This window comes from Giraffa tippelskirchi, chromosome X (assembly GCF_054371585.1).
Source record: "Giraffa tippelskirchi isolate mGirTip1 chromosome X, T2T-mGirTip1v1.2.pri, whole genome shotgun sequence".
Taxonomy (NCBI): Eukaryota; Metazoa; Chordata; class Mammalia; order Artiodactyla; family Giraffidae; genus Giraffa; species Giraffa tippelskirchi.
Window position 1 is genome coordinate 119,892,307 of NC_137289.1, and position 17,694 is coordinate 119,910,000.

General features: G+C 37.2%; 1 protein-coding gene across 1 annotated transcript; it reads left to right on the plus strand.

Moving 5' to 3' along the window:
• Nucleotides 1–224: 224 nt before the first annotated feature.
• On the plus strand, nt 225–10,414 carry LOC145535747 (glycerol kinase-like). Its single transcript, XM_081564097.1, has 8 exons — nt 225–289; nt 803–904; nt 1,699–1,783; nt 2,653–2,773; nt 2,882–3,025; nt 5,269–5,349; nt 8,317–8,403; nt 10,230–10,414. The coding sequence occupies exons 1-8, from the start codon at nt 225–227 to the stop codon at nt 10,238–10,240; spliced, it is 696 nt and encodes a 231-aa protein (XP_081420223.1). The 3' UTR covers nt 10,241–10,414.
• Nucleotides 10,415–17,694: the final 7,280 nt, after the last annotated feature.

Below are 17,694 nucleotides of genomic sequence, written 5' to 3' on the forward strand. Positions count from 1 at the left end.
GACAGATACACACACAGACACACACACACAGACACACGCACAGACACACGCACACAGACAGACACACCCACAGACACACACACACAGACGCACACACACAGACACACACACACAGACAGACCCACACACACACACAGACACACACACAGGGACACATTTCTGATTCCGAATGCAATGAAGGCCACTTCTTCATCTGCTAGTCAGCAACCTTAAAAATAGTGGAAATGGGGACTTCCCTGATGGTCCAATGGTTAAGAATCCGCCTGCCAATGCACCGGACACAGGATCAATCCTTGGTCCAGGAACTAAGATCCCACATGCCATGGGGCATCTAAGCCCATACCCCACTCCTACTGAGGCCACATGCCCCAGAGTTGGTGCTCCACAACAAGAGAAGCCACTGGCGATGAGAAACCTGTGCCCCATGTCTAGAGAGCAGCTGCCACTCGTTGCAACTAGAGAAAGCCTGTGCACAGCAATAAAGACCCAGCACATCCGAAAATAAATTAAATATTTTTTTAAAAATAGTGGAAATGAGCTACAATACCTTAACAAAACTAATCCAGTTCCTGTCATTCTTGGACTGGGTTATATTTTAGTGGTAGGTATTCAATGTGGAGAAATTTGCTTTTCTTGCTGCTTGTATTCTGCTACAATTAGCAACATTTTGCTGTACTGCATATTAGGAAATCAAAAGTCCCGTCCTAATTTTTTAAACACGTGTGCTTGTTGATGGAAAGAAGTAGTATATACTAGAATGATTTTTTGTGTTTTTTTTTTTTTGTTGTCGTTTGTTTTTAATGTTAGAAAAACTTGCTAAAGAAGTAGGTACTTCTTATGGCTGCTATTTCGTCCCAGCATTTTCGGGGCTGTATGCACCTTATTGGGAGCCCAGTGCAAGAGGGTAAGAATTGAAAATAAGGTATGCTTTTGTCAGTCTTGATTTATTTACTATATTAGCTAAGAACTTATTGGTTAATAGTTTTATATTTTCAAATGATTTTGAAATATGGAGGAAATCTTTTATACTTGGGAAGTATAATTGTAGAACCTTTAAACTCTAAGAAGTTGGGACTTCCCTGGCTGTCCAGTGGTTAGGACTCCACGCTTCCACTGCAGGAGGCATGGATTCAATCCCTGGTTGAGGAACTAAGATACTACACTGCATGCCCCGTGGCATGACATAAAGAAGAACTCCAGGGACTTCCCTGGTGGTTCAGTGGCTGGGACTCTGCCCTCCCTCCCAGTTCAGGGCACCTAGGTTCTAGATCCCACCTGCCACAACTAAGACCTGGTTCAGCCAAATCAATAAATAAATATTAGAAAAAAAAAAACCATGAAGTTATGTCATCTGAAAATAAGCCCCGGCCATATTCCTATTCATGTTAGTATTATTATCATTTATCTTCAAGATACCTGCAAGTTATGTATCAAAAGGCCATCATCTAAATGAATATTGATTTGGTTTTATATTATTGTCATCTATTCAGATAGATCATGAACTTTTTCATATGTGGATGCAACATTGTAGACTATAAGGATTTTGCCAGCTACTTAATGTTTGTGCCCAGTTTTGGCTCCCCCCCTGACCCCGTACACGTCTATGTACCAAATTCAACCTTTCCATATTTAGCACATTCCCGATTGATGACTCATTTATTCTGCTCTAATCTTAAAAATCTTTGTGTGTATTTTTAGGATCATCTGTGGGCTCACTCAGTTCACCAATAAATGCCATATTGCTTTTGCTGCATTAGAAGCTGTTTGTTTCCAAACTCGAGAGGTAATCAACATGGGCCTTTTTCCTGTACTTAATCCACCTTTATTATTCCTAAACCAATTTTATATATATGTATATGCTAGAATTTTATGAGAATTTAATAAGCTTGTTCTTGTTGTTCAGTCACTAAGTTGTGTCCGACTCTTTGTGACCCCCATGGACTGCAGCACGCCAGGCTTCCCTGTCCTTCACCATCTCCAGAGTTTGCTCAAACTCATGTCCATTGAGTCAGTGATGCTATCCAACCATCTCATCCTCTGCTGCCCACTTCTGTTCTTGCCCTCAATCTTCCCAGCATAATCAGAAATTAAGCCTGGGGACTTCCCTAGCGGTCCAGTGATTAAGACTTCATGCTTCCACTGCAGGGGGCACGGGTTCCATCCCAGGTCAGGGAGCTAAGATCCCATGGGCTGCACAGTAAGGCCCCCCCCCCAATTTTTTTTTTAAATTAAGCCTGCCTAAACTGTGATGTAATAAATGCAAGTTTGTTTTCTTTTCCCAGCTGTCATTACTTTCTAAGTTCCTGTTAGCTGCTGGGCACTGGGCATTTTACAGTTGAGGGGATGCTGAGCGACACATATTAGGCAAAGGATTTGAGTAGTAGCACAAACATAGATACCACGGCAGGAAATCAGGGTGCAAAATAGAGTTGTCTGGCTTGCTTGAATATAGAGGTGAGTACAGAGGAGTGGTAAGAGAAAAGGTTGGTGGTAACCAGATCAAGGAGGACCTAGAAGAAATCTCAATTTTCCTTCTGTAGGCTTTGGGGAGCTTTTGCGTATTTTTAAGTAGAAGATGGCTATTTTCTGAGATATTACTGTGTGGTACTTTGATGATGTTCATTGCACTGGGTTTTTTTTTTTTTTTTTCAGATTTTGGACGCCATGAACCGCGACTGTGGAATTCCACTCAGCCATTTGCAGGTAGACGGTGGAATGACCAACAACAAAATCCTTATGCAGTTACAAGCAGACATTCTGTATATTCCAGTAGGTCAGTAACCCTCATTCCTTCAAACCCCAATAGTCATGTTTTTTTGGAAGAACTGATTTTTCAGGCATATGTAACTGCTAAGATAGTGATGTTGTTCGCTCCCCTCAGTGAAGCCGTCCATGCCTGAAACAACTGCCCTGGGAGCCGCCATGGCTGCAGGAGCTGCAGAAGGGGTTGGAGTCTGGAGTCTGGAGCCTGAGGACTTGTCGGCTGTCACAATGGAGCGATTTGAACCTCAGATCAACGCTGAGGGTACTTTTATTTATTTTTATTGTAGAGTTGATTTCTAATACAATGTTGTGTTAGTTCCAGCAGTACAGCAAAGTGATTCAATTATATATACTATGTTTTTCAGATTCTTTTCCCTTATAGGTCATTACATAATATTGAGTATAGTTCCCTGTGCTCCACAGTTACCTTTTTCAGTGAGGGTACTTGTAAAAACTGAAGATTGGTGTACTGTGAAAAGGGAGAGAGAGTTTGGTGGTTTAGTCACAAATCAAGAAATGAAATAAGATTGCAAATGCAAAGGTAATTTCATATTCAGCTGCTGAACATACTTGGCTTCATATTTGAATGAATGTGAATAAGAGAAATAGTTCCCTATTAAAAAAAAAAAAAACTTCTATAATCACTGTTTTACCATTCACTTCTACTGTTTATAGTCTCTTCATGTACAAGGATAACAGTGCCACAGTATCAGTTTTATTAGTAGCCTGTTAGTGTAACCTTTTCTGACAGTGACAAGGGAGATATATAGACCACCGACACATCATGTCTGCATTGGGTCATCTTTAGTGCCAATGCCCAGTTTTAGGACAGGATTAACTGGGCTAAGGACCATTCTGGTAACTTTTAACTAAGCACAGCAGGGCTAGCCTGACAAAAGCAGCAACAATTTACATCAATGAGCATTAAATATTTGACTCACTGTTGCAACAAACAACACTAAGCCACAAGACCGACCAATAGACTGTAGCCCGCCAGGCTCCTCTGTCCATGAACTTTCCAGGCAAGAATACTGGAGTGGGTTGTCAGTTCCTCCTCCAGGGGATCTTCCCAACCCAGGGATCAAATCCATGTCTCTTGCATCTCCTGCATTGGCAGGTGGATTCTTTACCACTGCACCACCTGGGAAGCTCTAATACCTGTAATTAAGTTTGTGTACAAAAGTCAGGTTTTATATATTCAATTTTGTTTTAAACCTTTTTAAAAAGCTGTCTATAAAATGGTATCATAGTGAATTTTGTGGTGGTTCAGATGGTAAAAAATCTGCCTGCAATGCGGGACACCTGGGTTTGATCCTTGGGTTGGGAAGATCCCCTGGAGAAGGGAACAGCTACCCACTCCAGTATTCCAGCCTGGAGAATTCCATGGACAGAGGAGCCTGGCGGGCTACAGTGCATGGGGTCACAAAGAGTTGGACACGACTGAGCGACTTTCACTTTCCAAGGTCCTCTGCCTTCCCCCAAAGAGAAGGCAGATCAAATAGGATTCTCCTTTCTAATTCATCACCACCTGCTTGTGAATGACCTGGTCTTAGCAGGTAGCCTGTCTCTGCATCTCCCTTCAGTTTGCAGACCAGGCTGAATTTCCCTCCAACTTCCACACAAGCTTCTCTCTGCCGTCACTGGCAGTCTTTGGCAGCCATACTGGGATCGGAGTCCTGGTAAAGCTCCATGTCAGTTAAATACAGTGTAACAAACATCAGTTGAATAAGTGAAACAATTTGTCAAGAATGATGAGTGAATATTAGTACTTAGAACATCTTAGTAAACTGTCTTTCTTTTTTAAAAAACTTTTTATTTTTTATTGGAGTATAGTAACTAACGGACTTCCCTGGTGGCTCAGAGGTTAAAGCGTCTGCCTCCAATGCAGGAGACCTGGGTTCGATCCCTGGGTCGGGCAGTTCCACTGGAGAAGGAAATGGCAACCCACTCCAGTATTCTTGCCTGGAGAATCCCATGGACGGAGGAGCCTGGTAGGCTACAGTCCACGGGGTCGCAAAGAGTCGGACACGACTGAGCGACTTCCCAGTAGCATAGTAACTAACAGTTGTTATTGATAGTTTCAGGTGTACAGCAAAGCGACTCAGCCATACGTGTGAAAGTGAAAGTCGCTCAGTTGTGTCCGACTCTTTGTGACCACATGGACTATACAGTCCATGGAATTCTCCAGGCCAGAATACTGGAGTGGGTAGCTGTCCCTTCTCCAGGGGATCTTCCCAACCCAGGGATTGAACCCAGATCTCCCACACTGCAGGCGGATTCTTTACTGTCTGAGCCACCAGGGAAACCAAGAATACTGGAGTGGGTAGCCTATCCCTTCTTCAGTGGATCTTCCCAGTCCAGGAATCGAACTGGAGTCTCCTGGCAGATGATTCCATACGTATACATGTATCCATTCTCCCCCAGACTCCCCTCCCGTCCAGTCTGCCACCTAACATTCAGTAAACTGCCTTTCTTATGTATGGTTTTCCTACTTTCTATTTCTAGAAAGTGAAATTCGTTATTCTACATGGAAGAAAGCTGTGATGAAATCAATGGGTTGGGTTACAACTCAGTCTTCAGAAAGTGGTAAAAATGTTTTTTTTGTTATTGCCACTTTGTCCTAGTATGTTAAATAGCTTCTTTAAGTATCTGTTTATACTTAGCAAGGCTGCTCTGAAGAATAGCATTATCATATGCTCATAGTTTCTAACATTTTGAAAATACTTAAAGTTCTAAACATAAAATGTAAATTATCAGATTGATATATGTGCTTATCTCTATCCTGCCATACCTTTCCTTATTAGTTTATTCCTGGTACTTTGATTGATAACTTAGTTTTCTTAAAAGTAAAAGTATTTCTAGTTTCTTCCTAATGAAAAAAAAAATCAACTAAACTTTTTTTTTTCTCTTCGTAACTGACTTTGCCTTTTTGGGAGGCTGTCTTCATGACCTGAACCGACCAAAAGCTATATTGATTTCATAATACATTTCACGACTTCCTAGACTGCTCCCAAGCCCTTAGTGAGTGTATGTTGTGAGAATTCATTGAAATAAGAGGAAGAAAAGTACCAAGCATAGTAAATTAGAAATGTCATAATTGGGAAATGCTCTTGGCAGAAATTAGAGGACTTTTGTTTTTAATCACTTAGATGGGAAGGTATCTACCATAAATAAACTATTTAGTTGTAAACAGCTCTGAGCTGCCTTTAATATTGAAACAGCCTTTAACATACCTTTAATATGGCATGATATTGTAATCCGTTGCTAAATACAAGATTTGGAATTTAATGAATGAAACAATGGCCAATAATATTTTGAAGCATATAGTTTAAGAGAGAGGAGTTTATAAATGAAATATAGCCTGCCTTCCAACCCCGAAGTGAGTATAGAACCACTTTTTTAAAAAATTATTTATTTATTGGCTGCACCAGTGCTTAGTTGCAGCATGTGGGGTCTAGTTCCCTGTCTAGGGGTCAAACCTGGGCTCCCTTCATTAGGAGCCCAGAGTCTTAGCCACTGGATCACCAGGGAAGTCCCAAGAACCACTTTTAATGTATCTAGCTTTTCAGAGAAGCTTCTGGGATCATCCTGTTTCTACTTGAAGCTTTTGTTTATTATCCTAAATAAGCTTTAGGCTTAATATCCATTGTCTTGACATCTTTTGTTCTGAGACCCACCTTTCTTTCTAAGATGGTGACAAAGCCTTTCTTGCTAAGATTGTCTGCAGTTTTGAGACCTTTTGCAGTTAAACTTCTCAATCATAGGTATTTTTTGTAGCACAGTGGTAGTTGCTTTGAAGGACGCAACAGCCGTGCACTCTGATTTATTTTCTGGTTGCCCTCAGTTAAAAGCTGATGAAAATGAGTTCCGTGATTTCTTTGACTAGTTGTATTTTTTTAAATGGCACAGAAACTTCCCTGGCAGTCCAGTGGTTGAGACTCCACACTTCCAATGCATGGGGCACAGGTTCATCCCTGGTCAGTGAACAAGATCCCGCATGCTCCCAAAAAATAAATAAATAAAATGTATTTTATTTATTTTATGGCCAAAAAAATATTATATGGCCAAATAAATAAATAAAATGGCACAATTCAACCTGTTCCCCTCCCTCGCTGTATCTGCCTCCATGTTGATACCATACATACTTCTTCCTTACTTGCAGTTGAGGATATGATTTTAATCGCCAAGTTCCCACAAAGCCAATTATCATTTTCTCTCTGTTTCCTTACCTTACTGTCAGTGAACTTAAAATGCCAAGAAAAAGTGGATAAAGACAATTACATGATTCTTTTGTTTCTGCCATCAGAATTGATGATAAAATAATTTGATTTTTTGAGAGCTTTCGATTTTTCAAACTTGATTTTTGTTTCAGTTAGGCTGCAGTGTATTTAAGGCAAAGTGTAAAAAACAATTTGTAGTAGATTTATGAAAAGCACTCATGTACAACATTTTGAGAGTCTCAAAAACTGTATAATAATCCAGATAACAATATTCAATTAGTGAAATGCTGATTGTTCTTCATGCAATGTAAGCTATGTAATAATAGTACAGATAGAATCTTGTTTTGATGATCTCATAAGGCTATTCAAATTGCTGCCTGGCCTCTTATCCTCTTTAAATAGTTTTAATTTATGGGAAGAATATTATGTTAGCTTAATTTCCAAAGCATATTGCCAATTTTGAAGCATTCATATTTATTTTCTTGTTGGTAACTATATTTGAATGGAATGTAAAGAATTTTTAACATACAATTTAATATGTTTTAAATGTTGTAGAAATGATTGGGGATTTAATATTTTTTGGAGAGAGCTTATGATAAGTAATGACTTCATGACTTTGTACTCCAAACCCACCAAAATAACATTTTCTTCAAAAATTGTTAAATGTTCAAGATACATAATGTTTAAATTCAAGAAAAGCCTATGTCTGTATCTATCTAGCTATTCTTTAAAGGAAATGTTTTCAATCAGGTTAGAAAATATCAAAACAATTGTGTTCTCAGACAATATTTTAAAATGTAGATTAATACAGTTTAGTTTTTAAATTATAGTAACATTAATTTTCAGGTTCATTTTGTTATACCAACTGTGTGTAAAAAAGAAAATGAAACCAATAGGGTTTGAAATTCATTTTCAAACTCATGAATTGGACTAATATAACTCTTCTCTGATAGCCAAAGGATCTATAATTTTAATCTGGATGGGGAATGGGATTGCTCACTTAGTATCTTTTGGGGAAGAACCAAGAAAGCTAAAATCAGCAGCCTCCCAAAAAGAAAGTTCTCCTTCAGCTTTCTTTGGCTTTGCCAGTGGAAGGTTTATGTTGGTCTATATGCTCTATGTTCTTGCTATTTGTGGCATGCTATCTGTACCGTTTGTTAACTGTCATAAGCCCTCAGTTTGGATTCTGGTTTTGATTTAAAGTAATAACTCTTTGATACTATTTTTATAACTTTTTTTTTGCTATCATGTGATTCTTAACACAAATATTGTAATTATGTGTCTCTCTTTTGGTTTGCTTGACTGGAATTCCCTCCTACTCGGATGACAACAGGTGACCCTAGTATCTTCTGTAGTCTACCCTTGGGCTTTTTTATAGTGAGTAGCGTGGTAATGTTAATCGGAGCAAGGTACCTCTCAGGTCAGTTCCTCTTTAAATTAGACAATTATATGAGTTAGCGTTAATGTATTTGTGTATAAATCAACAGAAAGTTTTCAGTATTTTTCCTTCTTCCTGTTCTTAGGAACCTGGAAAATCTATTAAAGGTCTAGTTAATATACCATTTAATTCAGAATTAAGGACTGTGACTCTGCTTTTATTCTCTTTGATTTTTAGTAGATGATTTTCTTTGAGGGGCTACATTCTGCTGGCAAGTGCAGCAGTAAGCACAAGTACTACTGTTCATGCTTAAATGAAAGGATGTTCAGAGTGTTAGATGAAATGTATAGTATTTGAAATCAATTGAATTTGCTTTCAAATGTGCCTAAGTTGTTTTTCATGCTTATGAAAATCTTCTACACAAGTCTTAACATTTCAATCCTGGTAAGACTTTCGGCCAGAGTATGTTAGCAGAGTTTCTGTAAAACTCTAAACCTGGGGAAAATGTATTGTCACTTTTATTTTAGTTAAGAGAATACATTGGTGAACTGAAATTTTTTTTTAATTATTGCTGAAATAAATTGGGGGTGAAATTCAAACTGAATTATTACTTTTGCATGTTCTGAATATTCTTATAAAAGTAAAATTGCTCAGTACATTATAAAACTCACTGTGTAACCAGCATTAATTTAAATATAATAATCATTTTTGGAAGTTGTTCCTGATAATAGCTCAGTTTTTCTTCAAATTAATGGCCTAAATGGAAATGACATACTTCATATGTTGCCAAGAAAGTGAAACATTTAAAAAATCTTCTTAATTAGGGAAAGAGTTGAATTATTTCTCTTAATTAATTACAAGATGACCTGGGTTTAAAATGTAAAAATTTTTTATTGATATGGGAGAACATCTGTTTTTAGAAGTCTGACAAGCATTAATCAGCTTGGCATCATCACTAAAGCACTATATATAAATATGGAATGAAAAGTTATTTACATTAGCAGAAAGGGAATAAAAATTATCTACATTAGCAGAACATTAAATTATCTTTTAAATTATGATAAAATTTCATGATTATGTGCATGAGAATTTAAAATTAGATTTACCTTTTTCTGTGTTCTTGTTTATAATAAATTTGTTCAAATCTTTTTCTTCCATAACAACCATGTTGGTATTAGTGCTTTACACCTTACAAAAGGCTTCTGTATACATAAATCTGTACAGAATTAGCAGATGCTTATTTTCTTTCTGCTTCTCAGGAATGTTTGGTGGAAGAGTCTGAGTATTCCCCAGAAGAACTATAATTTAAATTTTTTTTAATTCTGTTTTAGGAAAAGTTCTATTTTTTTTCTTTATCGTGAGGTTTTTTTTGTTTTGTTTTGCTTGTTTGTTTGTTTTTGGCTGCATTATGATGGTCTGGAAAAGGAAAGAAAATAGCATTGCAGCTGAATGTTTTCATCGATATTTTTTCCCCTTCTGTTTCCCTTTGATGCCAGTACAGAATGAAAAAGCTTGGTCTTTGAAAAAATAGGATATATAACATATCTCTAAGCTAAAGGATACAGTAAATGTCCAAATTCCCAGACTTCCAAAATAGATATGATTGCCATCTTTAGGATCTCTCTTGGTAACATATGCTGAGATTTGAGAAAAATTGGAATGACTTGTCTTGGTAAACAGTTAGCAATAGCGTTCATTTGCTAATTTTGAAATTGGCCCAGTTATATTTGTTGCATTTTACCTGTGAAGCAATATTTAGGAATCATATGGAATTTCTAGCTCAATAATGATCGAATCATCTTCATTGCTTTAACTCCTAAATTGCATGTTGATTATTATTGATATATATGATTTTTGTCCCATTTTAGGTATGCCGTAAATACTACCAACTCATGGATTCCAAAGATGCGAGCTCTTTACCTATGGAGAGAATCCAGTGATTCTGTCTCTTAATGTGATGACACTATTCATAGACTGATTTTATTTATAAGCCACTTGCTGCATGATCCTCCAAGTAGACCTGTGGCTTGAAATAAAGAAAATGCAGCAGAAAGAATGCTATAGAAACATTTGGTGTGTTTTTTAACAGCACTAGTTAAGATTGGACCAGCCACCTTTGGGGCTGACCCCCTCCTTTGCAATCATTTCCTGCCTCATTCCCTGTAAGATCTAGGAAGAATTCAGATCCTATCCATTGGAATCTTTCATCACGTATATTCAAATTCTGATGGGCCAGGATTTGATTCCTGCACTACACACGCTTCATTAAGGGGCTATTACTAACTGGCTAAAAATCTGTGATTTTTTGTTTGCTTCCTTTTAACAGACTCCCCTACCCAAAGTCCTCTTCTCTGCTTATTAGGGAGACCACAACATCTTCACTAAATGTTTAAATGGAAGCCTCTACTAAATTCTTAAAATAGAAATTTCGTACCCTCATTCTTTAGGCATTTTTCTAAAAAGTATTTGCCAAAACTGAAAATTCTTCATGTATTTTACATGGTCTCACTAATTATACTGAATTGCTATCTGGATCTTATAGGGAAGGACACTTTCCTTTTTTTTTTTTTTTTTTTCGTTCCTTTTTATATTTTTTACATTGTGTATAACATATATGTCTCTATATTTTGTATAATGAGGGTAGCCCATTTATAAATTAAGAGTACATGTTCTCACTAATTACACTGAATTTCTGTCAGGATCTTATAGGGAAGAATACTTCCTTTTCTTTTCATCTCTCCTTTTTATATTTCTTACTTTGTATGTGTAACATACATGTGTTTATATTTTATATACTGAGGGTAGCCCATTTATAAATTAAGAACACATTATATTCAGTGGATTCTAATGGGGCTGGTCTTAAGTGGACCACTATGTGTATAAATATTTTGGGGAAAACAGCTGTATACATTTTTGGGCAACAATTATGCATATTATTTCCCAGGAAAAGCTTTCTTGAAGAGCCAACATTTAAAATTTAAGTATATGTTCTATGTGAATGAAAGAAAATGTACTTTATTGTGACTATAATTTCTTATACCATACTTTTATATGCTAAAAAAAAAACCCCTGTGGAATACTATAGCAAATATTGTTTTCAAATACAAGCACTTAGTCCATATAAAGTTTGCTTTTCCTTTGATATAAATTTAGACCTATTTGGGATCCTTTTGAGGGAATATCAAAAAAAGTTTATAAACTTAAGTAGAAAAAAAGAGCCAAGAATCTCTTTCCATCTAAGTATGTTATAAATTGCTGATGAGAAATTAAAATGTCTATTTGAGATGACAAGTAGTTATCTCTGCTTATGGACATATTATTAATACAACATAAAAATGGTTTAATTGATAGAAAAAGCTTCCAGTAAACCCAAGAATTTCCTTCTTGGGTTGCAGCCACAACCAAGAAATTCTCAAAAAATTTAATGTGAGGCATTATAGCAACTTACCTAATCTAGCTTCTCAATGTCAATTTTAAAAGAAGCTTAATTTTTTTACTACAAACAAGAAAGTACTGCCTCCTAATTATTTTCTTCAGTGATGAAAATGGAAAAATATTTGTATATTAATATAAAAGGTTTTGTTTTGTTTGGAATGAATGGTAGCTTGCATTTTCAGTTCTGATTATGCTGTTTGTAAATTATTGAATCTGCTGGGTTTTATTGGTGCAGCTGCCACTTTAGTGACATAAATGTTACAGAACGGTACTATGAAATTATTATTTTGTGGCAAGGACACTTTTAAACATCGTTTGTTTCTACAAAGGTAGTTTGAGTTAATGTAAATAACTGTGAAAATCATTGTTCCAATAATTTTAAGATTACATTAATTTTCTGTAAATTGTGATATTTATAAATGTTTGAAATGATACACGTTGATATTTAATGATAAATTTACTTAAAATAAATTGACCCTCATTCTTACTTGCATTTCTCATTTACAGACTAGAACTTAGATCAAAGTTAATTGAGAAAGATGATTCAGGAAACGTTCAGCTCAGCTGTTAGCCCTTGATCAGGCACACACTGAAGAATTAACCAACAGCTGAAGAAGTAGTTTCTGGGACGATGAGCACCTTACTTGTTCTGTTAAAAAAGACTACACTGTCCCATCTCAGCATCCAGAAAATGCCCCGGTGAGGTCAGCAGCTGTTCTCAATAGAGTCTTGCAGTCATGGCTAACCATGGCTTACTGGTTCCACTCTATGCTTCAGTTCCTCTCTACCTGGGTGAGTTGGTGGAGTCAAGTACGCCATTATTTTCTGAACTCAATCGCCAACACCTCAATCTTTTGTTCTCCAGGTAATCAGTAACATAAATAATGCATTTTTGCTTCTGTAATGATATCTTAGAATTGTTTAGTGTGTGTTTTTTTTTTTAAATGCCTAAGTCTCAGTTCTTTGGCTTATAGGTATTTTGTATCCTGTGGGAATGAAGAATGATTGCAATTTAGGAGGAACCATGAAACAAAGATGTCATAGCACAGAAACTATAACAGCATTGGTAGTCAAGTAGGTAGTTTTTACCTCATAGTGTCTAATCATAAAGAGAAGTGCAAAAATTACTATTTTTATAGCTTTAATAAGGTATAATTGATATATAGAAAACTGTACATATTTAATGTATATACTTTGATGAGCTTGGACTTAATGCATACACCCATTATCCCATCACCAAAATCAAGGTTATAAACATACCAATCACCTCCAAAAATTTCCTTGTGTCCCTTTGCTTTCTGTGTTTGTATGTTTAAGAATGCTTAACATGAAATCTACCCTCTTAAATTTTTAAATGCACAATAACGTATTGTTAACTATGGCACTAAGTTGTACAGCAATCTCTAGGACTTAATCATCTTGTGTAACTAACTTCATACCCATTGAACCCCCTCACCCCACCCCCTGCTAACCACCAATCTCCTTTCTGTTTATATGTTTGACTTTTTAAGATTCCACACATAATGGAAGATTATGCAGTATTTCTTTTTGTGTCCAGTTTATTTCACTTAGCATAAGGTGTTATAGGTCCATTGATGTTGCAAACAGTAGAATTTCCTTCTTTTTAAGGCTGATCAAGATTCTATTGTATGTATATACCACATTTTCTTTATCCATTCATCTGTCAGTGGACATTTGGGTTGTATCTATATGTTGGCTGTTGTGAATAATGCTGCAGTGAACCTGGGAGTGTAGATATCCTGATTTCGATTCTTTGGGATATATACTCAAAAGTAGAATTGCTGCATCATATGGTAGTTCTATTTTTAATTTTTTGAGGAATCTTCATACTGTTTTCCATAGTGGCTGCACCATTTTACCTTCCCACCAACAGTGTAAAAGTGTTCCAAGAATTAGTTTTTAACTAGAACTTTGTAATAGCTTGTTTTAACTATACTTTTTAAATAAGGAAGTTTACTTGATCTGTTCTTGCAACCTAACAATTCATCAGGTCACATAATAGGCATTACTGGAAAACTGAGTGAGTTTCAAAACCAACTTGATTGCTACTTGATCTATACTTTATAGATACATATCTTAGCTCCGGTCTTACGTTAAAGGATAAAATGTGTTAAGTATCACAGACAAAGAACTCTCACCAGAATTTCTAAAGATTTCCCTGTCATCAGTTTTAGTGAAAATGACCTATTAAGTTAAATTTGGGGACTGTAAAGATAAATATTCTGAGAAACAGAAGATAGGTTAAAAACAAGTTGCTCATGTTAATCGGCTACACCCCCAATATGAAATAGAAAGTTTTTTTTACAAAGTTTTTAAAAACTAGTTGCTCAATTAATTTTAATTAATTTTTGGCCATGCCACATTGCGGTGCAGGATGTTAGTTCCCTAAGCAGGGATTGAACTCTCGCCCGTTGCAGCAGAAGCTCAGAGTCTTAACCACTGTACCACCATGGAAGCCCCTTGCAAATCTAAATTTTTGAGCTTAAATTCTGAGGCCAGTGTACATGAATGTTCATGACAGCATTATTCGTAATAGCTCAAGAGAAAACAACCGTCTTATCAATTGATGAATGGTAAATGAAAGGTGAGATATCCATACAGTGGAATATTACTCACATGTAAACATGATAAGGTACCACACACATACTACAACATAAATGAATCTTGAAAACTAAACAGAGAAAAATCATACAAAAAGCCACATAGTGTATGATTCAGATTGCATGAAATGTCCAGAATAGACAAATTCACAGGGACAGAAGGTGGATTAGTGGCTGCCAGAGTTTAGGGGGGTGGGGTACAGGGAGGGGAAAAGGGACGTGACTGCTAATGGACAGGATTTCTTTTGGGGTGATGATTGCACAACTTTGTGAATATACTAAAAACTGAAGCATACACTTTAAAGGAGTGCATTTATGGTATATGAATTATACCTCAATGAAAGTATAATTTGCATTTATGTAAAATAAATATATTTGTCCAGTCCCTGACAGCATGTGAGCTTATAGTCCCTGAAATGAGTCCTCTGAAGGAAATAAATTTTATTTGCTCCTCGAAAATATGGAGGTTAATAAATGTATCTCCTTTTTATTTCACTTTCATTAACTCTTTTTCAAGTATCTAATATTGGAAATAAGAAAAATCCTTTAGTCACTATTACATAAAAGATTATGAAGAAGTAGAAGATCTGGGCTCCCATTCAGCTTCCCAGGGATTTTCCTGGTCTGTCCAACAGAATATACTGATCAAAAGGGTACAGCTAACTCGTTTTCCCCAAAGACTTGGTAAATGAGGAGGCAGTCTTCTGAACATATTAAGTAAAACATATTACCATAATTACCAGTAACTTGACTTGTAGTTAAGAAACTGTGCTGTGTCTTAATTTTCTTGAAGGTTTAATCTCATCTTCTTTCTCCTCAAGCTCATTTTAAACCTTCAGCCTTTTATTAATTTACCACCACGTCTCTTTCTTTACTACAGTGTTTTTAGGAGAAAACAATGTCTGTTTGCCATCTACTCCTTCAGTAAATTATTCTTGAATTAAATATTGCATGCTGGAGAGAGAAATATAATTACTAAAAAGCATGACATATTATGGAGTTTATTTAGTGTGCTGAATAGGTTTTACATAAAGTAGTATTTGATTATGCAATATTTATGTTGTGAGAAATATCTATCTGTATCTGTGACAATTGAATATAGTTTAAAATTAGTGATTCTGATCTTACTCAATAGATTTGTCCTTTTTGAAACACGCAATTTGGTTTCAAAGGGCATTTTCATGATTATTTTTTGCATATGCTAAAAATAATTTATGTTACCAGTCAATTAAACTTTGGCCTTTTTTTGATTAGTTTGTTTATGCAAAAACCCTGTTTCATATCAAGACTTTAGTGCTTCCAGACTGCACTTTTCTATTTTTGTGTAGCTTTTGTGTTTATAAATGACATCATTGCTTTACCACCTACATAAAATCATAATTATTATTTTTAAAATTAGTTCTATCTTCTTGATTAGATCAAATGTTTTCCTTCAAGTCATTGCCTGGTATATTCCAAAAGTACAAATTATATGTACTCACGTATTCAGGTATATTAAGCATGCAACATTATTTTGCACATTTTTATTTATTTATGTTTGCTTTTGGCTGTGCTAGGTCTTTGTGCAGGCCTGCACAGGCCTTTCTCTAGTCGCGGTGATGTGGTGAGCAGGGGGTATTCTCTAGTTGCAGTATGGGGGGTGGGGGTGGGGCGGGGTCTCATTGCAGTGACTTCTCTTGTTGCGGAGCATGGGCTCCAGGTTGTGCAGGCTTCAGTATTTGCAACTCCCAGGCTCTAGAGCACAGGCTCAGTAGTTGTCGCACAAGGGCTTAGTTGCTCTGCAGCATGTGGGGTCCTCCTGGGCCAGGGGTTGAACCTGTGTCTCCTGCATTGGCAGGTAGACTCCCTACCACTGAGCCTCCAGGGAAGCTCTACATATTTTAAAGGTTTTTTTTAAAATATTTATTTATTTATTTGGCTGTGCTGGGTCTTAGTTGCGGCATGCGGGATCTTTTTTTTTTTTTTTTTCCAGTTATGGCATGAGAGATTTTACTTGGAGCATGCAGGATCTAGTTCCCTGACCAGGGATCCCCTGCATAGGAGAGTGGGGAGTCTTAACCACTGGACCACCAGGGAAGTCTCTTGAAGATTTTATCACTGCATTCCTGTAAGTGTGAATACTTTTATTATTAAACAGAAAAGCACTCCTTTCCTTCCTATGAAATTTTAGAACTTATGATGAAGATGGCTCTTGGTTACTACACTGTTTCTTTGGACAGAATTTCATAGTACCCTTTTAAAGTACTTCATGAAGGTGTTCATTCATTGCGACGGACACATAGACTGCCTGGTGGGGAAAGGGTGAAGTAGAAACTTACCATCTCACGTAAGCCCTCAGCAGTGGAGGTAGACAGGCATGAGTGGTGTCTACCCCCATTCCCAGTCTTGCCAACACACACACACACACACACACACAGACAAACACTCACACACACACACAGACACACACACGGACACACACACACAGACAGACACACACACACAGACACACACACACAGACACATGCACACAGACAGACACACACACAGACACACACACACAGACACACACACACACAGAAACACAAACACAGGCACACACACAGACACACACAGACACACACACAGACACACGCACACAGACACACACAGACAGACACACACACAGATACACACACACAGACAGACACACACACACAGACACACACACAGACAGATACACACACAGACAGACACACACACACAGACAGACACACACACAGACACACACACACAGACACACACACAGACACACACACAGACACACACACAGACACATGCACACAGACACACAGAGAGACACACACAAACAGACACACTCACAGACACAGACACACACACACAGACAGACACACACACACAGACACACACACACACACACATACACAGACACAGACACATGCACACAGACAGACACAGAGACACACACACAGACAGACACACACACAGACACAGACACACAGACAGACACACACAGACACACACACACAGACACACACAGAGACATACACTGATAGACACACACACAGACACAGACACACAGATAGACACACACACACAGACACACACAGACACACACACAGACACACACACAGACACACACACAGACACACACACACAGACACACACACGCAGACACAAACACAGAGACAGACACACAAACACAGACAGACACACACACAGACACACAGACAGACACACAGAAACACACACAGACACACACACAGACACACGCACACAGACACATACACAGACACAG